Source organism: Anolis sagrei, chromosome 6 (genome assembly GCF_037176765.1).
Source record: "Anolis sagrei isolate rAnoSag1 chromosome 6, rAnoSag1.mat, whole genome shotgun sequence".
Taxonomy (NCBI): domain Eukaryota; kingdom Metazoa; phylum Chordata; class Lepidosauria; order Squamata; family Dactyloidae; genus Anolis; species Anolis sagrei.
Genome location: NC_090026.1, coordinates 47,024,018 through 47,050,515, shown reverse-complemented (window position 1 = coordinate 47,050,515; position 26,498 = coordinate 47,024,018). Strand labels below are relative to the sequence as shown.

The 26,498-nt window shown below is 39.0% G+C and overlaps 1 protein-coding gene across 1 annotated transcript; it reads left to right on the top strand.

Moving 5' to 3' along the window:
* The first annotated feature begins 1,466 nt into the window (after positions 1 to 1,466).
* NMT1 (N-myristoyltransferase 1) lies at positions 1,467 to 25,008 on the top strand. Its single transcript, XM_060781194.2, has 12 exons — positions 1,467 to 1,676; positions 10,525 to 10,633; positions 11,153 to 11,297; positions 13,248 to 13,366; positions 14,363 to 14,454; positions 16,478 to 16,594; positions 17,177 to 17,347; positions 19,098 to 19,206; positions 21,986 to 22,156; positions 22,376 to 22,543; positions 22,807 to 22,944; positions 24,647 to 25,008. The coding sequence occupies exons 1-12, from the start codon at positions 1,534 to 1,536 to the stop codon at positions 24,665 to 24,667; spliced, it is 1,503 nt and encodes a 500-aa protein (XP_060637177.2). The 5' UTR covers positions 1,467 to 1,533; the 3' UTR covers positions 24,668 to 25,008.
* The last annotated feature ends 1,490 nt before the right edge of the window (positions 25,009 to 26,498 follow it).

Here is a 26,498-nt window from a genome sequence, read left to right as displayed (position 1 = left end):
AACGTATGCATTTAAACATACATTTATTGGTATGAAATATTTTAATATGTTTTAATCTCATTGCTGTCTTTTAATAGTCTTGTTTTTATTTTTATTACATTTTATTGTGCTATATAATGAAATCAACATTCACTTTCACTTAGCATGCCACATATATTCTTGCTAACCATATTTCAGATCATGTCACTCCAGTGTTCACATCCTAGTATCACATTCATTTTCATCACAGAGAGCCTGCCCAAAAGCAATTCTGTCGTTCGTGGGGTTCAGAACACTCTTTGATGGTAGGTGAACTATAAATCGCAGTAACTACAACTCGCAAATGTCAAGGTCTGTTTTCCCCAAACTCCATCTGTGTTCATATTTGGGCATATGGAATATTCGTGCCAAGTTTGGTCCAGATCCATCATTGTTTGAGTCCATGGTAGTCTCTGGATGTAGGTGAACTACAACTCCCAAACTCAAGGTCAATGCTCACCAAACCGTTCTAGTGTTTTCTGTTGGTCATGGGAGTCCTGTATGCCCAGGTTGGTTCAATTCTATCATGCTATTTGATTGTAGGTGAACTATAAATCCCAGCAACTACAACTCCCTATCTATCTATCTATCTATCTATCTTTATCAATATCTATGGCTGAATGGCTCTTTGTCAGGAGGACTTTAATTACGTTTTCTTGCCCTGATCACGGGAGTTGGATTGGATGGCCTTAAGTATTTTCTGTTGGTCATGGGGGTTCTGTGTGGGAAGTTTGCCTCGATTCTGTCGTTGGTGAGGTCCAGAATGCTCTTTGATTGTAGGTGAACTGTGAATCGCAGTGACTACAACTCCCAAATGTCAAGGTGTATTTCCCCCAAATGCCACCTGTGTTCATATTTGGGTGTATTGAGTGCTTGTGCCAAGTTTGGTCCAGATCCATCATTATTTGAGTCCACAGTGCTCTCTGGATGTAGGTGAACTACAACTCCCAAACTCAAGGTCAATGCCCACCAAACCCTTCCAGTATTTTCTGTTGGTCAAGGGAGTTCTGTGTGCCAAGTTTGGTTCAATTCCATCGGTGATGGAGTTCAGAATGCTCTTTGATTGTAGGGGAACTATAAATCCCAGCAACTACAACTCCCAAATGACAAAATCATAATTTTTTGAGTGATGGTCACTCCTTGTGTTGTGAGATGTTTTGTTGCCAAATTTGGTGTGTTTTCATTCATTGGTTCTTATGTTTTTAAGGAACTCATTATGCACAGAGCATTTTTAGATAGATAGAGAGATAGATAGAAGAGGTGAGAGTGAAATCCCTCCCTTTTCTTGACACGCAGTGTATCTCCTTGGGCAAAATTACTTGGGAAGGGAGCCTCAATGGGAAGTTTTAAGGGGCGGGCCAGTCTCTACAGAGAGGTTAAATTGAGCTGTTCCTGAGCGCATGCTGCTTTCATTCCCTTGAAGAAGGAGTCTCCCGAACTCTTCAAAGGTGACCACAAATCCCACAAGGCTTTGCGCCGGGGCGCCCAATCGCAGCCGCGTTTCGGAGGCTGCGCATGCGCACCAGCCCGCGAAGGCTTCCCATTGCCAAGATGGCGGACGACGGTGATACAGCAGTGAGGCGGCCGTCGACAGAAGAGAACGAGCACCAGCACTGCAGCGACTGTGAGAATGAGGAAGAGCACAACTACAACCGAGGGTGAGCGCCTGCTAGGCCTGCCCGGGCTGGGCCTCTTTGCCGTTTCTGAGGCGGAGGGGAGCCGCCCTCATGCAAGTGGAGAATGGGGGACTGGAGCAAAGTAAACTCGCCCCTGCCTCCTTCCCCTGTGTGAGGCTTGATTGGCCGAGGGGAGTGGGCGCTGCGTCCTGAGTGGTCGGTCGCGGTGCCACTCCAAAAGGGAGAGCCAATGGGTACCCACCCGTTGCCGACAGCGGCATGACTGGGTCAACACACTTGTCTGGCCTATCTCGAGACTGGGTGCATCTCCACTGTTGAATTAATGCGGTTTGACACGTCTTTAACTGCCACTCCTCAAGGCTATGGCATCTTGGGAGTTATAGTTTGGTCAGACATTAGGACTATTAGGAAGACAAGGCTAAAGTCATTGCAAAACTACAGCTCCCACATTTTAATTATAATAAGAACAATAATACATGTTATTTATTACCTGCCTGTCCTAATAACTCGATTCAGGGGACAACAAATTCAAAAACAAATGAACATAAAATACAATAAATTACTATATATATATATATATATATATACACACACACATACATACACACACACACACATTTTCATAACATTGAGCCATGATTAAAATGGAATCAATCTGCATTAATTCTACAGTATAGATGCATATATAAGCTACCTATATCATCATCCCCGCAGCCCGAGGGTACAAACAGAGAGATAAAATACAAGATACATAATACAAGAGAAACACAGCTGAAATGCAGGTTAAATTCAATAAAATGCAGATGAAAATTCACAAGTTAGAAGTTTATGGCATCTTGGGAGTTATAGTTTGGTCAGACATTAGGACTATTAGGAAGACAAGGCTAAAGTCATTGCAAAACTACAGCTCCCACATTTTAATTATAATAAGAAAATAATGCATGTTATTTATTACCTGCCTGTCCTAATAACTCGAGGCAGGGGACAACAAATTTTTAAAAAATGAACATAAAATACAACACATTACTAAAATATATATACACATAATTTTTTATAACATTAAGCCTTGATTAAAATGGTATTAAACTGCATTAATTCTACAGTATAGATCAGGGGTCCTCAAACTTTTTAAACAGAGGGCCAGGTCACAATCCCTCAAACTGTTGGAGGGCCGGATTATAATTTGAAAAAAAAAACACTTAAAAACAATACAATCATTAAAATGAACAATTTAAACAAATATAAACTTATTAGTATTTCAGTGGGAAGTATGGAGCTGCTTTTGTTGATGAGATAGGATTGTTGTTGTGTGCTTTCAAGTCGTTTCAGACTTAGGTTGACCCTGAGCAAGGGCAAGGTAAATGACCTTGGAGGGCCACATCCGGCCCCCGGACCTTAGTTTGAGGACCCCTGGTATAGATGCAAAAAAAGGCTACCTATATTGTCATCCTTGGAACGTGAGGATACAAACAGAGAGAGAAAACACAAGATACATAGCACAAGATACACACAGCTGAAATGCAGGTTAAAATTCAATAAAATGCAGGTTAAAATTCACAAGTTAAAATTGTGTTTGTGTCTTAAATACAAAGGAAAAGACATTTGAAACTTTAAAAATTGTAGATGACGTGTATAATACTTGTGTGGAAGATATGGATGTAACAACTATACCAAGTGTGTGTGTTTTAAAAAGAGTCTCAAGACCTGGCTCTACCATTGCACTTTCGGAGAGTAGCCACATAATTTTCTGCTAGTGCTCCCCCAACGTTCTTGTCCCAGGAGTCCCCCCCCCCCCCATGTACGAATGTTCGCTTATTTTCCTATCTCTCTCTGAGTTCTCCCTTACAATTAGTTCTGCCCCCTTATCTTACCCAGAGTTTTTTAAATCATTTTATGTACATGCGGCCCGCCCTCTGTCATTTTGTTATTATGTTTAGCTCCTATGTTCTGTGTATATTGTTTTATTTTAATGTTATGTTGTTTATTTTATTGCAATTTGTATTGTTATAATGTAATTCTTGTTCGGGCTTGGCCCTATGTAAGCCGCTCCGAGTCCCCATTGGGGAGATGGTGGCAGGGTATAAATAAAGATTATTATTATTATTATTATTATACCTTTTATATCTCCAAACCCCTTCCTCTTCTTTGGTGATACAACAGATATTTTTAAAAACTCTAATCTAACCAGAGCTCCACAACCCCATCCCCTTTTTATTTTTATCTTGTGTGTGAACAATATTATAGATTTCTATTATTTTTAAAGTGTAATAATAAAAACTACATGTGTGTGTGTGTGTGTGTGTGTGTGTATAAAAGGCATTGTGTGTATGTTCAGAGGAACATTTCCCCATATTAGTTTGATCTAGAATTTGCTTCTTTGGCTGTCATAGTTCCTCACCAGAGGCTTTCTATTGTTTTTGGAATTTGAGGATGCTGACACAAACCTTCTGAACTTTTAGTAGCTGTATAGCTGCAAAAGATTCATGGATTATCAATAAAGGCATCATAATAATTACTGAGGTTCAGAACTTGGAAACATTACTTTTTTGGGCCACAGCATACATAGTTCCCCAACCTGCAAGACTGCGCTGGCTAGAAGTGAACTTCCAGGAATCATAGTGCAAAAACTCCTCCAAGGTCAAGAAACTCTCTAAATTATGTACCACATGTGAGCCAGGGTTTGTTGACCAAATTTTTATCAGTTTGGTATGATAACAGGGAATGCTTACAAATATTTTAAAGGCTCAGGCTGTAGAATGCAATCATTTTGAAGAGAAAAATTGTTTAAAAAGTTGCGATTAAAAACTCAAATGCAATCTAAAGGTACATCTACACTGTAGAATTAATGCAGTTCGAAACACTTTAACTGCCATGGCTCAATGCTAGGGAATTGTGGAAATTCCGGTGTTCCAAGCTCTTTAGTCTTCTGTCAAAGAGTCCTGGTACCTGACCAGACTGCAACTCAGGGTTCCATAGCACTGGACTGTGGCTGTTAATTGTAGTGTCAAACTGCAAAAAGTCATGAAGGGGAAATACTTTCCAGTAGTTGTGCATTATGAACACAGCAACCCCATTCACATATTACTGTTAGAGACTTGATACATAGAGGTAGGAACTGGGAACGTTGTATTGTTAGTAGTAATAATGATGAGGATATTGGAACAGCATCTTAGGTAGGTGTGTTGGCCTTAGGCTACATATAATTTATAAAATTTTATAGACCAAAACCAGAATTTTAACTTGTGCTTTGAAAGTACTTAATAGCTGGTGGAAATGTTTCAACGCAGTTCTCAGATTTACAATTGAATTAATACTACTAATCAATTTGTCAGTTTTTTTCTTGACCTATCTAAAATTTCCAAATAGTGTTGAGAGAAATCCTATTAGTGTTTTTTAAAGTCTTATTTATTGGTTGATTTTGAAAGTTCAAAACTGAGACCACAGCAATAGAAGAAAGAAGAAGGATATATGAAGATTCAGGCTAAAGCTAAACTAAAGTTGAAACAATATCATATCCCTAATTTAAAACAACAAATACTAACGGAAACACTAAACAGCAACTAACAGAAACATTAACTCTGATCTCCAAGGCAAACTGCAATGAAAAAGTAAAATCAAAGGAAAAAGTATATTTTATCATCACCACAGATCCAACTAAAAAGTCTAATAGAATTACTAATAATCATAGCTTAAAATATGTTGTTAGGTTATACAGTATAGATTCTAAGCAATTGGTTTCAGGGAGCCGAAATACTTATTGTCGCCTTCTGAACTATTACAGAGCAGTATTTTAAATTCAAAACCTTAACAGACAATCTTGAAAAATGCCATGGCTGATGCAATTAAAAGTTACAGAAATGAAGGAGAATTATCATGAAGCATATCTTTCATGGTTAGTAACTATTCAGCTCCATTGAGAATCACATGTTGAAAGATAATGAACCAGTGTTATGGCTTGTTAGTTACTCTGAAATATAGGAAAAAGAGCAGAAGTAGAAAAGCAACAGTGCTTTAAGAAGAGATGATTTGGGGCCATTTTTGTAATCTGCCCTTACCCTTTAACAGCTGAGGCACTTTATGCTTCACAAAAAAATTACAAAACTTGTAAAAACATTAACCATTTTTAAAGAAAAGTTTAACAAAAGTTAAGGTGAATTAAGACTATTATTATTTGTGTATATAAGGAAGAGGAAGATGTTTCCCTTCTCACTTCTAATCCCTTTTCATTGTATGTAATGTTCTTTTAACTATAGGCCGGAGGACAGGAAGTATCTTATCCCTGATATTTGTAAATCACTGTGGTAACCTTTTTTATGCTGACAAGTCGGGTTAAAAATCCTTAATGGCATAAATTAAAATTGTCTTCCTTAGAGAACCATCCCCTGTGTTTCTGCACGAGGAGCTAGTTTGACAAAGAACAGCTCATAAAGCAGGCAATCTTTTCTGTGCTTTGGGCTTTCAAGATCTTTTAATTGAGTAATTACTGTTTTTGGTGACTTACTAGCACTCACAGTACATTAGTTTGCTGAGTATATGGTTTGAGAACAAGTATCACAAAATTATATATATATTTCCTAAACAGATTTGACCTGTTTGCTTGCAGGAAATATGTCCAATTTCCCATGTCACTAAGTTCTTGTGGGTTTTTTTCGGGGGTTTTCCCATGTCACTGTTTGAAATAAAACTGGAAGAAAATATTTAAAATGTGGCAATAAATATAAGCCAGTCTTTTAGGCAAATAAGCAAAATTACTAAACCTCACAGTATTTGTGTTCTAGTGCGACATTTTAGAAAGGTATAGCTATGTTAGTCACATGGAGTTAAAATAAAAGAATATTTGAAAACTAATCTTAAAGACACCAGGCACCTGGATGATTAATATACTGCAACATAAACTGTATGAAACAAATAATGGCTGTGGATACTTATCACAGAATAAATATTCTAGTCTCAAATATGTTACAAGACCTCTTGTTTCATACTTGTTTAAAGGATATGTATTATATCCCCCATTGCAAAGAGGTGAGGAGGGCTATTCTTACTTGCCATAGTTATTTTCAAACCTGAGTCTTAAGTATCAAGAAAAAAATCATTAGTTACAATTTTATTGGGAAACCTGGAGTCATACTAGCTAATATTCTTTTTTTCTTTATTAATCTAAAAGAAAGGAAAAGAAGTTAATAAGTCTATGTAATGACTTGTCATCAACCTGGTTTGGGACAGTTATATTTAGTCTTTAACAAGTATAAATGATGTTTCTGTGTATTGTCGAAGGCATTTACGGCTAGAATCACTGGGGTGTTGTGTGGTTTCTGGGCTATATGACTGTTCCAGTAGCATTTTCTCCTGATGTTTCACCTGCATCTGTGGCTGACATCCTCCGAGGATCTGATGGTAGTAAAGCAAGTGGAGTATATATATACCTGTTTGTGTGGGTTTTTTTCACTCTGTAGCTTTTGGTGTTGTTTAGGTCTGGAGGAAACAACCCTGAGGAACAAGCTGATAAGGGAAGAATAAATGTTTCAGGGATAAATGTTTTATTTGTTTCATTTTCCTAGAAGCTTCCTATCTGCAGGTGTGAACTGTAGTTTATAAATGGACCTTCAGTCATCTTATTTGTGGGTCTCTTGAGGTACTGTTGATTAAAACTGGCATCTTGTGATGATCAGAACTCACTTGATCATTTACGTCCTTGACAATTCTGAGTAGTAGGTCTTTAATTTTACCCCAGGATCTGTTTCACTTGCAGACAACGCCAGCACCAAATTGCACCAGACCAGAAGCAACAAAATAGGTGAATTTACATCAGGAGTTTCCCTGAAATGATACAGAGTTAAACCTGTGCATGTCAACATGAAACCTGCTCCACCCTCAATATCCCTTTGCTCTCATAAATAAGTTAGGTTCCACTTGGCTGAATATCATAAATGAACTCTATACAACATGCAAAAATCTAATGTGCCTCTGGTTGCTCAACATCATGGAAAGATTTCTTACATGCCACCCATGTTCCCATCAGTAGTTCTGCCCTTTAGGTGTGCAAGCAAAGGCCAGAAGTAGTGCTTGTACTTGCCCATAATGCTGACAGTGAAGTTGCTGGTAACCCTTGGGAACAGATAGATTTGAGGCTTTGGCCCAGTACAATTGTGGCACTGGATCAATAATAGATGCTAAGCAAAGCCCTGGGAAAACTCCAATTGATAATCTTTAGTTAGAGTGTTTTAGTCTTACGGTTATTTTCCTTTCCCACCAACATAGGGCCTAGCACTACATTTAAGTGTATTTGACTTAAATTTTATTTTGCCAATTGTCAATTTCTCCCCTTTATATGAAAAGCCTACTTATATTCATTTAAAATTCTGGAGTTAAGCTTAGTTAAACATGGCTTGTCAAAATGTCTGAACTGAGCCGGTGAATAGGATACATTAAAATTCATATGAAAGTTCCAAGAAATGTAGCTATGCAGTAAGATTGATCTGTTGCCTGCTTCAGTGAACACTCAAGAGTGAGACTTGTCTGTTTTACATTGTTTTCTTTAGTTGGCTTTTAGAAATGTGTTTTTGCTCATACGTTTGCTCATACGTTTTCAAAAAAAAAACCCCAGAATATAATGTTTCTTAGTGGGTGCTATTGCTTCACATGACCATGTGCAGTACAGGAGGTGAACACTACAGTCTTATAACAACACTTGCAACCATTGCAAAAGTTTTTAAACCATTTTACTATATTGCATAGAAGATGGTTAATCTGCTGCAGAAATTTCATAGCCTGTTTTAATTTATCCACAATGTCTGACCCATGCCATATTAAATTCCCACTTCTTAGAAGAATCTCCTTCTGAGTTGATCTGCTCTCTATCTCTGGTTTCTCAAAAGATTACTACTTTTAAGTACGGTGCCTGATTAGCTGTGGATTTGCCAAGTTGGATTTACAGGGATTTGAATTGGAGGCAAAGTGAGTCAGCAGAATGTGTGAAACAGTACAGCAGCATTGAAAAGCGTCATGTTTGACACACTGCAAAGAATTGCTTCTCTGCTTTATCTTAGGAAGAACATTCTAGCCTGAAGAGCAGGTCGCTAGTAGAGCAAGCTGTGTGGGATTCTATCTGGATTTTTTAAAATGCCATTGCTCATTTCATAGGAGGTTGGACTGGATTTTGGACTTTGTTTTGGGATTTCTTGAAATATTATGTTTGGTATTTCAGTGAGAAGATCAGCGAGGCAAGCTGTGATTGTGGTGATATATGCTGTAGTCCCATTGCATTTGGACCATTGCAATATAATATGTGCAAGCCACCTATGAAAAATTTTAGAAAGCTTCATCTGACCTGCAATGCTGAAGCTAGATTTCTGTAACTAAGGCCACTTACAGGAAATATGTGAAACCTTCAATCCTACAGCACCCCACCACCAGTCTTTTTTGTTAAAACGCCTTCACTGGGGCTACCATACTGTTTCAGGTCACACTGTTGATTTTGACCTTAAAAGCCTTACACAACAGGAACAAGATTGTAAGGCATCCTATCCAGGTTCTAATGGTTTGAGCAGAGACCTTTCTTCTCTTCCTCCTCACCAGTGAAGAAATGTTTGGTAGTGATGTGGTTGCTCCCAGGTTCTGAATATACCCTCAAGTGAAACTAGGCTTGCCTGCACATGCTGCCTTTCTAGGGGTAAATGACCTTTTTATTCAGATGGCCCTTTTGAATTTTTATTAAGGATATTTTAAATGGCTGAGTGGTCATTTCTTTTTATTAATGATTATTAATGTCTTTTAAGTCCAGTTTTAATTACATGTGGTTTGAATGTAGTTTAAAATTTATTATAGTTAGCCATTTTGAGTAAGAGAAGAAGAATTGACTTGGGTCCCATTCTAGGAGAAAGGCAGCATAGAAATGCAATTAACAAATAATTTAATAAATACAAGTAATCTTCTGAAAAACAGGTAACTTGTCACTATTTGCTATATGCCACCAGGGACAATGGTCAGGGATTATGGGTAATATCCATCCAGGGAGCAATCGGCTCCTAGGCCTGCCATTGCTGCTTTGTATGGCTTCAGGAAAGTGGTTGCGTTTTGGCATAGCTTGGAAAAGTTATTTTCATGAACCATAACTCCCAAACTACCCTAGTCATTCTGGCTTGAATCTTTGAAATTTATAGTCCAGAAAGCCATTTCTAAGGTCTGATTTGAGGTAAAGACAATTTGTTTTACCATTTCCATAAATCCTTTGCTTTAAACAAGGTTTATCTTTAAAAATCCACAATATCTCAAATTATGGTAATTAGAAGGACCAAAGTAGGTTGAAATCCTATGGTAAAAGATTGTTTTTCTTCTTATACAATATGTTACTTAGAAATGTCACTCAAGCAGAAGATGATTCTTTCATAGTAGCAACTGGAATGATATTAAGTTGGGCAATAATATTTCTGTATTATTGACAGTGCAAAACTGTTTCATAAGTCTTGCATTTTGAAATCATCCTTGATACCTCTGTGGTTTCTGACTCAAGCAAGTACTGAATGCTCATTACAAATGCAAGGTATGTGACGAGGTAGTTTGTATCACGCAGGGAAATTAATCATGTCAAACAACCTCTCTCATTTCCTCCCCAAACTCAAAATAACTATTTTTCTCCTCCACCAAAGCAAGTGGTGCAACTTGCATTTATGTAATTGATTCTGTAGCTTTTGGCCAAGGCAGGGTTTCCCTTTGAGCCTTCTCCAGCCTGATTACAATATGTCCTTCATCATATGTTCACATAAACATCAATTAATTCAAATCAAAGAGAATATGATATGGGTTGTGACACTTTTAATATATTGGGTGTTATTAGTTTTCACATTTTCATCATGCTTCCTTTCTTTCTTAGTGGCTTAAGCCCAGCAGATGATAGTGGAGGTAAAAAGAAGAAAAAGAAACAAAAACGGAAGAAGGACAAGGGGGATCAACTTGATATGACCCAAGATCAATCTGTAAAGGTAAAACGTTTTTTCAGTTCTCCAACAGTTAGTAAGTTTACATTGGCCTGTGGATCTATGTCTCTCATGCTGTGCTAATTTCTAGACACCTATGACCTTAAATTAGGAATGACTTTGGATGTAGTCCAGAGAAAATGATTTCAGCTGAAGTGGCAACTAAGCCTACAAAAGGCATACTCTCAGGAGATTCTTTGACCTACAATACCATGTTGGCACTTATTACTGTTCTATTTAATTAGTGCAGGTAGGCTGAAATAATATTGCAGTGAGGGAGGCATGCATTGTCATTAGGTATATTTAAGGCAGGGATAAGCAACTTGATCTCCCTGCCTGGTTTTCGACCGCATCTTCTGTAATTCCTACTTCTGGTGCATGCTGGTTGGAATTTATGGGAGATGTAGCCTAAAATATCAAGATGCTTACGCCTGTTTTAATTGGAAGACTAATGTCTTCTCCAGAATGCGCAAAAGAAAATAAGTCTTACCAAACAGACTCATTCTCACTATGCTCTGTTTGCAGGTGAATTCATTGCCACCAGAAAGGATGCATGAGATTCAAAAGGCCATCGAACTCTTCTCAGTAGGACAAGGACCTGCCAAGACAATGGAGGAAGCCACCAAGCGCAGCTACCAGTTTTGGGACACACAGCCAGTTCCCAAGTTAGGTACATATATTTTAATATGTCTTCTCCTCTCCTATTTTTCCCCTTTTTATGCTTAGATTTGGTGGCTGGAACTATCTCTCTATGATTGAGACAGCCATGTTATTGCTATGTTTTAAAAATTCATATAGTGGCATGAGGCAGAGTGTAGCAGTACTGTATAGATTTATGGCTTCCATGGTTCTCAAGAAATCATATAATTTGTGTGAGTCTGAGTGATTAGATTCCTTATCTGAGGCCAAAGACCTGAGTGCATATAACCTGAGAAACAAGGAAGCTTGGACCTCACAGCAAACATTAGGAACAAGGCCCAATTAATCTTCTTGGAGAAAAATGTGGAAATTGGAAGATTCGGCATCAGGAGGATGCTAGGCTTGTTTGCTCCAAAAAATTGGTTCAAAACTTGTTTCGGATGTAGGGGGCGCTGGTGGTTCAATTCTAAAATCACTTAATTTTTTTTTTCAAAACTTTCCGAAACTTCAGAAACAGCTTTGTTAATGGCAGATACGCATGTGCAGTAAGAAAAAACAGCACTGGCACTGGGGAAACTTCAGGGGCTCTTCCACTCAGGCCACTCCTAACCGAGGGGCTCTTCCACTCCAGGCCTGCCTCAGCTGTCAATGTTGAGGAGGAGGAGGAGGCAGGTGCCACTTGGGTTCAGGCTGTTAGGAATAATGGGAGTGGAAACCCAAAACACCTGGAGGGGCCAAAGTTTGCCCAGGCCTGGTTTAGATGCAGCCATGCCACAGTTCAATGTTATGGGATCCTGCGGTTTGTAGTGTGGCGCTCTTTGGCAAAGGAGGCTAAAAAACCATGCAAAACTACAGCTCCCAGGATTGTGTAGCATTGAGGCAAAGCATTTGGAAGTGGTTCCTCGAGAAGATCTGCCTGATCCACCTGGAGGGAGGGAGGCAGGAGAGGGAATGAATGAATGAATGAAGAAAGGCGGGAGGGAGGAAGAGAGGAAGGGGAGGAAGGGAAGGGAAGGAAGGTGCTTCTGACAGGTTCTCCTTCCTTTCCAAAATTGGTCACTTTAGCCAATATCCCAATCAACCTTTAGTGCCGCTGATCTATGACAGAAAGCATCATCTTCTTTCTCCCTTCCCGATTTTCTCCCACCTTCCCCTTTTCTTTCTTTCTTTCTTTGAACCTAGCATTGGCTTGATCCTGTTGAATGGAGGCTGCCTCATGCCTGGCTAAACTTCCAGTTGCCAAACCTTGAGATTGGGGTGAGAAGGGGGGCGGGTGAGGAAAACTTGGTTTGAATGCAAACTCTGGAGGGAGAATCCAGCTGGTAATGCAGAAAAGGAGGCGCAGGAGCCTGCTGCTCAGCCATTTTGGCTAATGCGCAGCAAGGCAGTGTGGGAAATGTAGTTTGACAACAGGGCCTTTTGCAATCCCTACCATTGGGGGCCCTCCCTTCACAAACTACAACTATGGCTGTGCTTAGGCACGCCCACCTCATCCCTCCTTTGCATCGCCCGCGAGGGGAAGAAAAACTTTGCAAAAATTGCTTAATGTTTGTGAAAATTAAAATAACTTTGAGAGACTTCCGAACATTATGAAATATTTATGAATAAAAGGGGTAAGTGGTTCAAATCGTATTGACACCTCTTGCTTTTCCTGCATGGTTCAAAATTGATTCGGAAGACCAAATTCAGTAGGTTTTAACGAATTTAAGGTTTTAACTAAGCGAACCTAAACAATTCTATAGGATGACGTTTTTCAGACAAGAAGTGTACCTAGTAAACCCTAGATACTTTTTGGATTTGATTCAGCCAATCATCATGACCAATGAAAGTTGTGGGAGAGCTAGGTCCAAGAAAGCAACTTTTTCTGGCTTTGTTCTGCCTGGAACATATAAAAGGACTGGTCTGGCATTGAGAATGATTCTTAAGCAATGGTTCACACATGGAAATAATCTGGGCTCGTTCTTTTCTTTCCCCCCCTCAGGAGAAGTCGTGAACACTCATGGGCCTGTTGAACCTGACAAGGACAAAATCCGCCAGGAGCCCTACTCCTTGCCTCAGGGCTTCATGTGGGATGCTCTGGACTTGGGGGATCGAGGTGTGGTGAGTAGGGATGAGGCAGAACATAATCCATCCTCGGAGGTTCTCCTTGAAACCATCTTCTCTCTCCCCTTACTCTTGCTACAAGGCTGTTCCACTATTTGCATGAGCTTCAAAGTCCCAAATCCTAGGCATCTGAGACTTTCCACGACTCGGAATAATGACTTTATGTTCCCTTTTCTCTATCTGTCTTTAAACACATCACTGTATTATCTGCTTCTGCAGCGTTACTCTCTTTTACTCCATTCAGCTTTTCTTTTCATCCCCCTCCTTGCCCTCCTAAATTCCTCTTGAAAACTGACATCTTCGGTCATTGCAAGTGTCTTCATTCTTGGCTCACCCCATAGTGTTTAACTTGGTGCCCTTGTTTGAATCATATGGCTTGTCCTGTCCTAATCTCTGCATTGACTATTAATAACAGGGTCTCTCATTCATAGAGTCACCATAAGTTGAAGCAAACATAACATCAGTGAACAACAATTACTCATTTGACTCATAGTTTCACAATGTGGCCAGACTTTTCAAGCATGTAACATTTCAGTACTTTTACATCAGTTTTGGTCAACTTTTTAAAAATTCACCCCCTGGTTTGAGTCTCAATGCTTTATTCCCTCACTTAATAATTAAAAATAAATGGACAATATACTTTTATGCCATTAGAGCCTTAAAATATTACTACTCATTACAGAGTGCTTGAATTTGTACATTGTTTTACGGTCTTGAACATTTCAGTGCTTGAGAAAACACTCATGAGTTAGAGTGTTACAGTCCTTGATGGGAAACCAAGAGTGAGAGAACAGTGCTTTGCTTAAAGTCTACAGATAGGGATTGAACTTGGGGTCTTCTTGCATCTTTTCTAACACAACTTCAACTTGCCAGTTGTTTTACTCATGGAGGCCCTGTAATAATTCTAGCTATGTGTGTCCTATCAGATAATACTGTTCTTTTAAAGGTTTGCTTCATTAAGCAAATTACGCTTCTCTCCTGTGGCATCTTTAGCTCAAAGAACTATACACTCTCCTGAATGAGAACTATGTGGAAGATGATGACAACATGTTCCGGTTTGATTACTCACCAGAATTCCTGTTGTGGTGAGTTACATTCCTATCTGAATATCTCTGGAGTAATCCCTATACATTTTTCCTTCCCTCCTCTTACACAAGCTCCATCATACAGATTTGTTTTAATTTGCTTTCTTTCTATCTATCCCACCTTTCTCCTAAAATGTTCGAGTACAAAATCTTCCTTTTATCCTCACAGCAGCCTTGCAAAGTAGATTAGGCTGATCTAAAGTCATCCACTCAGGCTCATATTCAAATGGAGATTTGATCATTAAGAGAGCATTTTCACTGTATAATTATAATTCAGTTTGACACCACTTTTAGTAACTGTGGCTCAGTGATATGGAATCATGGGAGTTGTAGTTTTCCATAGCAATGAACCATGGCAGTTAAATTGGTGTCAATTCTACAGTGTAGATACACCCTCTAATTTATCTTTAATTGCCATGTCTGTATCCTATGAAATCCATTGGTCTGTAGTTTGCTGAAGCCCTAGAGCTGTCTGCCTAAAAACTAATCTTCCTAACCCTAGTCCAACCCTTTACTCATTACTATGCTGCCTGGAATATATCAAAACTAGCCATCCTCTGCCACACATTGCTGTGGCCCAGTCTGGTGATCTGGAAAATAATGTGATGAGAAAGTGTTGATTTCTAATATATGTAATTTCTTTATGCTTCTGGGGAAAAAGTATTTCTTGATGTTTCTTTGTCAGTGTTGACGTGGAGATTGTCTGGTTTGCCTACTCTGGAACATGCAACATATAATTATCCATCTTTAGGGGTCCCTTTCAAATCTATGATACTGTGTGTGTGTGTGTGTGTATGAATCATATTATCTATCTATATATATGGGTGGATGGCTCTTTGTCAGGGGCTTTGATTACATTTTCTTGCCCTGGTGAAGGGAGTTGGACTGGTTGGCCTTATGTATTTTCTGTTGGTCATTGGGGTTCTGTGTGGGAAGTTTGCCCAATTCTGTCATTGCTGGGGTTCAGCATGCTCTTTGATTGTAGGTGAACTATAAATCCTAATAAATACAACTCCCAAATGTCAAGGTCTATTTCCCCCCAAACCCCATCTGTGTTCATATTTGGGCATATGGAATATTCGTACCAAGTTTGGTCCAGATCCATCATTGTTTGAGTCCACAGTGCTTTCTGAATGTAGGTGAACTACAACTCCCAAACTCAAGGTCAGTGCCCACCAAACCCTTCTAGTGTTTTCTGTTGGTCATGGGAGTCCTGTATGCCATGTTTGGTTCAATTCCATAATTGCTGGAGTTCAGAATGTTCTTTGATTGTAGGTGAACTATAAATCCCAGCAACTACAACTCCCAAAAAATCAATTTTTGAGTGAAAGACATACATTGGGTTGTTAGGAGTATGCTGTTCAAATTTGGTGTCAATTCGTCCAGTGGTTTTTGAGTTATGCTAATCCCACAATACTCAATATGCCCAAATGTGAACACTGGTGGTGTTTGGGGAAAATAGAATCCTGACATTTGGGAGTTATAATTGCTGGGATTTATAGTTCACCTACAATCACAGAGCATTCTGAACTCCACCAACGATAGAATTGGGCCAAACCTCCCACACAGAACTTCCATGAGGGCCACAGCAACGCGTGGCAGGGGACGGCTAGTTTACAATAAAGTAGTTTATCCTAGTTCAACAGAGGAAGCAAAGTTCAAATACAAGCACCAAAGAGAAGTGCAGGAATTTCATGTTCTCTTCCCTCAATCCTTGATTTTCATGCCACTGTGTATTGTTCATATATTTCTGTCTACAGAGCTGCAGAGGGTAGACTTGTTTGTTATTTGTTCTTGGATGCCTCATGTTATATAAGAAGCTGCTGCCTTGCATTGTCAAGGCCAACATATCTTTCACTCCAGCATTCTCTTCCCAGCATGTTGCAGCTTTTCAAGGTTTCTGGAAGATATCTCTGCTAGGCAGATTATATAAAGTTGTTTACGTAGTGTTTTGCGTTTCATTGCTCGTATCATGGACACTCTTGAAGCAAAACAATCTAATAAGCCCATGTCTTTTCTCTAGGGCTTTGCGCCCCCCAGGCTGGTTACCCCAATGGCACTGTGGCGTGAGGGTCATCTCAAGCAAAAAATTGGTTGGATTCATCAGTGCTATTCCAGCTACTATCCACATATATGATATGTAAGTTAAGTCACAATTTTCTGTCTATGTTTTGAATTTGAGATAACCATAACTTGCTGGGTATTGGATTTTTTCATAGTTAAAAATTGTTTCCTAATTTGGAGTTAAGGCTCAGAACTCAAAACAATTTTCCGCAATCTAGACTTGACTGTATAATATGTATGAAAAGCAGAGAACCTTAAACCATGGGTAGAGTCCTTGCCACATGGAAACAAGTCTGGATATCAAGACAAGCTGGAACCATATTACCTTTCAGTGTAGAAATTATGTAATTAGAAACTTCTACCATAGTTCTGCAAATCTGTATATTGGAGCATTTATGGTAATATTCCCAATGTGACATCAGTGCTGCAGAAAGTATATTTTTTGCAAATGTAGTCTTTATTATAAATACAATGAGTGACTGTCTGTACAATGAAACATCTTGGGTTTAGAGAACTTAAAATTGTGTAACGTCAAGGTAAGGAGGGAAAGATTATATAAACAAGGCATTTTGAGCAGATATTGTCTGTGTTCTCCAATTTACTTGTAAAAATGCAACTGACAGGCTGCATTCACCATCCTCCCTCCCTTTTTCTGAAGGGAGAAGAAGATGGTAGAAATAAACTTTCTCTGTGTGCACAAAAAACTGCGTTCCAAGCGTGTGGCCCCTGTTCTGATCCGAGAGATCACCCGACGAGTTCACTTGGAGGGAATTTTCCAAGCTGTCTACACTGCAGGAGTAGTGCTGCCAAAACCTGTTGGAACCTGCAGGTAAGCTAGTTCCTGGATTTATTTTTCTCCTTCTCAAAGATAGCTTCCTATTTGCCACTTTCTTTTACTGATGCCTGTCCTCCAATTGCACACTTGTTCACTGAATCTCTAGATTTAAACTCTCCCTCTGATGTATGTCATCCATAATATTTTTGTAGGAACTCTATGAATAACAAACAGAAAGCAAGCTACAAAATCTGAGATGGGTATTCAAAATGCTGGTTTTAACCTAAAAAACCCTGTACGGTTCCGGCCCAGTTTATCTGTTGGAAATTATTCTCCCCTATAAACCATCAAGGGCATTGAGATGTTCCGGAGAGGCCCTGCTCTCGGTCCCTCCACTTTCACAGTCGTGTCTGGTGAGAACAAGAGACCGGGCCTTCTCCATGGTGCCCCCCCCCCCCCCCAGCTATGGAACTCTCTCCCTAATGAAGTCAGTTCTGCCCCCTCCCTCCTGACCTTCAGGAAGCAAGTGAAATCCTGGCTGTGGAATCAGACCAGTAAAGATTAAAGTTATTGACCACAATGTGCGGACTGAGTTGGACGATATTTTTAACTTGGCGAATGGTTTTATATGTATTTTAATCTTATATGCATTTTAACCTATTGTTTTATGGATGTTGTTTAAATATTATTTAGTGTTTGCATTGAATTCTTGTTGTTAGCCATTCTGAGTCCCTCCACGGAGGTGAGAAGAACAGGATATAAAAGTTCTAAATAAATAAATAGAAGATTTTATTGAATTGAGTAGCCCCTAAAGTCTTGGAAGCATATTGGAGTGGTAGATTATTTTTTCAAGCAGATTTTTTTGTGATTGGAAATAGAAACTGCTGGCACGTTGCCTGGTCACTTAGCCCAGTGACCTCTAATTTTACCACCTAATTTTACCACAAAAAACTTGGAAAACATATTGATTGAAGTATGAGCTGAGGGTGGGAAATGCAGCAGCTACTGGTAAATTTCAAAATAAAAAGATACCAATAAAATTACATTAATTGAGGCATAATCAGTAAGTTAAATGTTTTTGAACCTTTACATTAAACTAATTTAAAATAAGAATGTCCAACTTGAAGTAAACCATTATTCTAACCTCCTTCAATGTAAATGTGTTTACGTATCCTTCCAGTAATAATAGAGTTAAATAATAAATGTAATAATAACAATAATAGAGTAAAATAATAAATGTAATAAATATAATAATAATAATAATAATAATAAGAAGAAGAAGAAGAAGAAGAAGAAGAAGAAGAAGAAGAAGAAGAACAACAGAGTAACACAATAAATAACTTTGACTCGAGTATAAGCCGAGGGGGGCTTTTTCAGTCTAAAATGGACTGAAAACTCAGCTTATACTTGAGTATATACAGTATATTGTTATTATATATTTAAATGTACCTTAAATTAAAACACAATTCCTTGCTTGCACTGTTTAGCAGGCAAGGCAGTCCTGACTCCATCATTGGGCTGCTGATATAGACAGATAGGTTACCCAAGGAAGGATGCAGCAGAATTCCTTGAAGGCCTTCCTTTTTGCAAATGAAGACTAGAGAAATCCCAGAAACGTCACCATTGTCCAAACTTTTGACTTACATGAGAAAAATAATATGGGGTGCTGGAAGGAAAAAATCAATTAGGCAGCTATCCTGTAATTGCAAAAAACAAAAACAAAATATTGCCCATTATTCTGGGATTTGATTGAATATTTATATGGGATGAGATTAATAACTTGGAAGTCTTCTCTTTTTGGCAGGTACTGGCATCGGTCCCTGAATCCACGCAAGCTGATAGAAGTAAAGTTTTCCCACCTGAGCAGGAACATGACTATGCAACGCACCATGAAACTCTATCGGCTTCCAGAGGTTTGTAATGGGCAGGGCCGGACCTAAAAATGTTCACTGTGTAAAAAATCTTTCATGTGGGAATTGCACCCCTCGCAATTGATGGAACAGAAGTTTTCGGCATTGTAGAATTTCAAACTGTTTCTCATAATTGGAAAGTGTTTTTCCATGAAACGTATTTGTGAGATGCTTTGTGAGCTGTAATCTGATGCTTGAGCCATACCTACTGCAGTTAGAAAGGCTTCCCCATCCCATTTCAGCATAAGCTCTTATTTGTGTCATTTCCCCAACCCCACCGTGGCAGAAACTTTTCTGTATTATCCTCACCCCTGTGCCATTCCACTTCTTTAGGAACACCAAAGATGATTCTCTATCAAGGGGCTGACTGTCATTTTAAAGGAATTTTCCCTGATGTATTTGCAGGAAGTCGAGTGGAGATATCAAGGGTGGGGTTGAAAGCAGTTACATCGATGTTTGGGTGAGGGTTTGGGAGCTATTGGCAGATTTTTACAAATCTGATATGGTATCAACGCTGTGTGTTCTTATGCCGAGTTGAACATGAATCAGCCGCCCACGACCGGTTTCGGCCTTAATCCAGGCCTTCCTCTGGTGATCTGAAATTGTTATATACATCAACATTTGCTGCAAATATATCAATTGAACGTCATATACTAAAACACATTTAAAGGTACTTGCAAAGTTATGAACTTGACACTTGTTATATACATCAACATTTGCTGCAAATATATCCATTGAACATCATATATTAAAACACATTTGGAGGTACTTGCAAAGTTATAAACTTGACACTTGTTCTCCTTAGGGATACAGGGGTTTTTTTTACTTAGTGGGATCTAGACCTAAGGAAAAATGTGGCTGTAAGCATTTGAAAGTTACATATATTGAAAATAAATGTTTAGATGCCTCTGTGAGTTCCCTCAATGTACTAAAATAGGGATGTGTAGTATAATTAGAATGATTTGGATAAAACCCCAGAATTATATATAACAACTGTACAAATTTTGTTCATTTTAGACCATGTGGATAGTCTGTCCGTAATCTGAAGATCCAATATGTTTCTCTTTGTAGGAGTTTATTGTTGTAAGTCCATATGTTTGGATTGTGTAACTACTTCCAGTATATGGTATTTAAATGATTCTGGGTTATGCTGTAGATCATCAAAATGTTTGTAAAGTATCCACCTGAAAATTACATTGAAATAGGTCCTTCTTCTCAGCCCAAGGACACCTTTCTCTAAAGCAGAAGTGTTTCCACTTTTTAGAGTGTGCTTGCATAAGGCACATCCATATAGTTACCTTTTTTATTTTTGCAGATTTGTGTGTAGGTCAAGGCAAACCTACATGGCATGTAATTGCTCAGTTTCCACAGCAGGGGGAGCCAAAGAATAGGGCTATGCAATCAATGATAGATTCTTTCTTACTGCTTGAACAGGACATGTGTTCCCAGTGTCTAATTGCAGAAAGGGAATTAAAACACCATCATAAAGACAACAGACTACACATGAACTATTGAGGGAAGGGCATAGTGCAGTATTGTTATCTGATGGTTTACTTTCAGTAGCTTTCAAACTTTCTCCCTTCAGTAAACATACAGATGACACAGATTGCTGGGTCATTTAGCTCAGTGTTCAGCAGTGTGTCAGATAAAGCCTTTTCTGGCCCTGCCTGCAGACTCAGGAACAAGAACAGGGATCTTTTGTATATACAGCATGTAACGTGTTGCAGAACTACAATCTCCTCGAAAATGCTCAGGTTGAGTATAAAAAAGGATTTATGTATCACAAATATATATACCAAACTATTAGAGTGGGCCACGGAAACAGAATTAGTAAAAGAATGTATGGGCCGCCAATATAGGTAGACCCATAAAATTGAAAGAATCGGAGTTGATGTGGGATAAAAAATTAAAATATACGTATGCAACAGAGCTTAAAGAAAATTGGTATAAGATGTTCTTTAGGTGGTATATGATACCACAGAAACTTAGTTTGATCTATAAAATATCAATAACAAATGTTGGAAATGTGAACAACACATTGGAACTTTTTATCATACATGGTGGTCCTGCTCCAAAGCCAGATGCTACTGGAAAATGATACAAGAGGCAAGTCAAAAAATCCTAAAAGTCAAAATACAGATGAAGCCAGAATACTTCCTACCAGGAATTACTGATGAGGACATAAAGCTTGAAGAAAATGAAGATATTTTGTTTACATATCTGACGACTGTGGCCAGAATAACGTACGCCAGAAAATGGAAATTAAAGGATACGGCAACTGAAGAATAATGGCTAAATAAAGTCTGGGAAACAAAAGATATGGATAAATTGACCTTCTATTTGAAAGACTACACAGGAATACCTATAAAGAAAACTGATTGGCAGAAGTTTGAAGAGTTTATGAAAAACTGGATACCAAATACAAACTAGGGACATATGCGAGAGAAGAAGATGAAACAAATACTTAGAAATGGAAGCTGTTTTGGTTAACGAAGAAATAAATTTGATCAGCACAGAAGATAACGCGGAGAAGAAGATTGGGAAGCCAAGATTCCCCCCCCTTTCCCCCCCCCCCTTTTTCTTTTTTCTTTTCTTTCTCTTCTTTCTCCCCCTCCCCTATTTTTTACCCTCTTTTCCTTCCTCCCCTCCCCAAAGCCCCCCCCCCCCACTCCGTATTTTATGTATACTATGTTTGAAAAATCTTCAATAAAAACTTATTATTTTTTTAAAGGATTTATGTACCACAAACCTTCTTAAGCAGTCAAATGTTCTCTCTCCTCAGACTCCAAAGACCCCAGGGCTGCGACCAATGGAGCACAAAGACATCCCTGCTGTGTATAGGCTACTGGCAGAATATTTGAAGCAATTCCACTTGACTCCCGTCATGAATGAGGAAGAAGTGGAGCACTGGTTTCTGCCCCAGACCAACATCATTGACACATTTGTGGTGGAGGTGAGACAGTTTTCTATTACTCTGAGTCGCCTGAGGGCTGAGAAAGGGTGGTATACAAATATAGTAAATAAATAAATATTATCTGCAGTCAATTTTAGTCACAGGGCTTTGGAAACTGAAGCACAAAAGTAGGTGTTTTCTTTATTGTTGAACATTAACTAACTTCCTAGATTCGGAAGTAAAGGGATTTATTTCTCAATTTCTCATCCTTTTCTCCAGAATACTGATGGGGAAGTGACAGACTTCTTGAGTTTTTACACCCTGCCCTCCACCATTATGAATCATCCGACTCACAAGAGCTTGAAAGCTGCCTACTCCTTCTACAATGTCCACACCAAGACACCATATCTTGACCTTATGAATGATGCCCTTATATTAGCCAAGATGGTGAGCTGCTGTCTTGTTTTCTATTATACAGTCTATTCAACTTCATTCTGTGCACCCTTTGGAAAAATGACATATTCTGTGGTATCACATGCAGACTGAAATATAAGCAGGAAAATTATCAGAGCAGTGCAAACATTCATCATAATTGAGTTTTGGGTGGGATGAAAAGTAAAAACAATTTTCTGACTCATGTTTCTTCCCTTTAGAAACGGCAGAGTATAAAAATTAACCTGATTGTTGTTTTTTTTTATTGTCTGGAGTAGAAAGGCTTTGATGTTTTCAATGCCCTGGATCTCATGGAGAATAAAACCTTCCTGGAGAAGCTGAAGTTTGGGATTGGAGATGGAAACTTGCAATATTATCTCTACAATTGGAAATGCCCCAGCATGGGGCCAGAGAAAGTGAGTAGTCACTACTATACAACTATAAGAAGGCAACACATTGGAAGGTGCATGCTTTCCAAACTGCAGTTCAAACTGAGTCACAAAACACCAAGTATGCAATGTAATCCTGAAGAACTCTCATTTTTAAGGCAAAAACTAAAATACTTTGAAGTAGAAGTAGAAAGAAATAACCTAAATATTTGGAGTTGGCAGAACACATTAGTAACAACCTGATCTGCATGGCATTTCAGTGTAGTCGTTCTCTGTGTTTTTGTAACATTTCTTTTATAAAGCACTGTACACGTTTTATTATAAGTAATAAGAGCCCCCAGTAGCGCAACAGGTTAAACTGCTGAGCTGCTGAACTTGCTGACCAAAAGGTCAGCGGTTCAAATCCAGGGAGCGGGGTGAGCTCCCGCTGATAGCACCAGCTTCTGCCAATCGAGCAGTTTGAAAACATACAATTGTGAGTAGATCAATAGGTACCGCTTTGGCTGGAAGGTAACAGCGCTCCATGCAGTCATGCCTGCCACATGACTTTGGAGGTGTCTATGGACAATGCAGCTCTTCGACTTAGAAATGGAGATAAGCACCACCTCCCTGAGTTAGACACGACTAGACTTAATGTCAAGGGGAAACCTTTACCTTTAACTTAATAAGAGCAAAGAGATACTGATATGCTTCAGATCATGCAGTGAGCTTCATGACTGGGACAAAGTCTTCTGGTGACAAACCAGATATCTATTTTCTTTGCTTTAGAAAATCCCCATCAACATTTTGCAGCCTATATCCTAATAAGAAATGGAGAGATTTCAAAATATGCAATAGTTATCTTCCAACTCTTTGTCCTCCATCTCCTGCCATTTCCTCTTTTTTTTTTTTTTTTTTTTTTGGGGTATTCAACCTCATTTTCCTCTGCATTTGCCTCCAGCACTGCGTTTTCTTTATTTTCCCTAGCTGCTGTTGCCAGATATTGTAATATGACATATTTTCACATTTCTTCCATTTAGCAGTTGGCAGGGTTTGCCCTGATTTTGCCTCAGGAGTTCTCCTGCTGTGTTCTGCTTTCAGATTAATCACAGCAAGGCTTGAAACTTTAACTGCAATCTAGAATTGGGAATCCTAGTTGTTCACTTCATTGGTCCATCTGTCCTCCCCCCCCCCCCCCCCCCCGGCAAAACACACACACATACACACACAGTCTGGGGTATGAATTGCCTCACATTATTTTTTACTATGAAGTGCTTCCCAGATATTTTCAGAGTGGCGCTCTGGGAGAAAGCCTTAAAATAGGTTTATAAAGTCACGTTGAATTGCTGGTCTGTTGATAGATGCTCTCGAGGCCTGTTTGCAACACTGCTAACTGCTGTATCATTCTGCCTCTTGTGGGTGAATTGAGGATTCATTATTTGACCTACTAGTATAGTGACAAGAAATTCGAAGTTCTTCAACAAGGATTTCACAGGGCCCAACTCCTACAACATAAATTGCCCCCAGACAGCAGTAAAGATCTTCTGTTTGCATAGGGAATGTTTTGTTGTTCTTTAAGATTCGAGGCACATCTGGGCCACTTTATCCTCAGGCCTTAGAGAGACCTTTTTAAACAGTGGAGATTGTAATGATAGAGGCAACTGGGAGCATTTTTGACCAAAAAACATTCTGATGCTCGCTCCTAGTCTTAAATCTTTTCTAAACCTTCCTTTTATACGTTTTCCCATAGGTTGGCCTGGTGCTGCAGTAACCAAGAGTCTTTGGAGAAGTATAGGCAAAGTTGCTGAAGAGTTGGGCCAGCCTGAGCTGGCTAGTCCTTATGGCTTCTACTTCCATGGAAGTGAGCACCTCCTGCAGAGGAGTTTGCGCTCACTGCACTGGCCACGTGGACCCTCCATTGACACTTGACGATTGTATTGCGTGCCACTGAATGCGCCAATGTGTCGGCGCCAGCACTTGGCCTCTTCTTCCCTCTCCCTCACCCCTCATACAAACATGATCAAGGGAATGTAACTGCTGAAAACAAGCTCACAATTGGCATATATTGGAGTTAACGGGTGAATATTAATAAAAATTATATTATATATTCTATATTTTTAAAATGTTTGCTGTTCACCTGAATGAGGAACAGGGGATGGGCCACCAAACTGCTTAGCTTTTTGTCTTAAGAATTACTACTTAAAGGCCCAGTTTGTGTTTACCCATATAAACCCCAAAGAAGTAGATGGGACTATTGGTGGCAAGAGTGCGGTGTTTCTTATTCCATCACTATTTCTGGTGCTTTTTTATTCTCCAAAACCACAGTTGTGCTGCACTGTTAGTTTTCTTGGGTGACCTTGGTCCGGACTGACAAATGTTCTTGTTTTCTGTCTTGCGCATGGAGCAAATGTCTAACACACTCCAATTCCATATTCAAATAAATTGATCTTAGAAGGTAACAGACTATTTTAATGACTGCTGGAGCCCACCAGTTTGGAACAACCAGATGATCTAGCATATCAACTCATCACTCTATTCCTACATTTGCACAAATAATTACATAGTGCAAAACTTGAATTACCGAACTTTGTTAGCCGTTTGGCTCTTAAAATCTGTAAAGGACATTCCTTGCGCTGAAAGATGAATTTTTTAAAAAAATTCAGGAGATAATTTTCTTGTGGCTTGCAGTTTCTTGAATTATGGCTTCACCCTGTTGGTTTTTGATCTACTTCTCTTGTGTTTTCCAGCAATAGAATCTAATTCATCAATGATTCTATCCAAAAAAATTAGCTGTGCTATATACCTTTACTTAAATCAATCAGCAGTCGCCCTTGGAATCAGCTTGTGTTGTTTCTACCTTTGGAAATAAAAAAAATTGTGCTTCCTTTTTCTTTCCATAAAAATCTAATGTGGTGATAAAATGTGTTGCCAATGATTCCACTGTATATCTAGGTCAATGTATAAGAGAAAATTCCACGCAGGGAAAAAATAGCAATCCAAAGCTGAGCTTCATGAATGAATATCTTCTAGGGGGAATCCATTATAATGTCAGGATATCTCTCAGCAAGATGTTTATTTCATTCTAGCTTTTGTTTCTGAAGGTGGAAAAAATAAGTATTTACATGCATTGGCTAAAGAATGGTTTCTGTTGCTCTGTTTGAATTTTACAGTAGGCAGCTGATTTGATTGAAGAGTGATTTATCTATCATCAGATAAAATGATGGTTGGCTCTTTGCCCAGAAGTGTAGAATGTTTTCTAAGCCGGGAAATGCTCACGAGGAAGGAAGGTTGTCTTTTCTGCATTTCTGTAAAAAATCAGTTGGAGAAGGGGAAATATGTTTTGGAGAATGGATGAGACTACACACCTTGTGCCATTTGAAAGCAGACATAGACAAATTGCAGTCTTTTGTTTGCTGGATTGGAATTCCTAGCATTTTTCCTCATTGGCTGTACTACCTTGGGCTATTGGGATTTGTAGTCCAGCAACATCCAGAGGGTCACGTAATACTGTCCCTGGTCTAGATCAGTGAAGACTGGCCTGAGTTGCAGGGTCTGTTCCAATATGAAGTAAAAGGAAACAGGGTACTAAAAGGGACAGTGTT

What these genes read in the sequence shown, in the direction of transcription:
- NMT1 (XM_060781194.2), top strand. Translation starts at nt 1,534, where the DNA reads ATGCGCACCAGCCCGCGAAGGCTTCCCATTGCCAAGATGGCGGACGAC. An exon ending in CCCAAGATCAATCTGTAAAG is followed by an intron (nt 10,634 to 11,152) that starts GTAAAACGTTTT and finishes CTCTGTTTGCAG; the next exon opens with GTGAATTCATTGCCACCAGA. An exon ending in ACAGCCAGTTCCCAAGTTAG is followed by an intron (nt 11,298 to 13,247) that starts GTACATATATTT and finishes TCCCCCCCTCAG; the next exon opens with GAGAAGTCGTGAACACTCAT.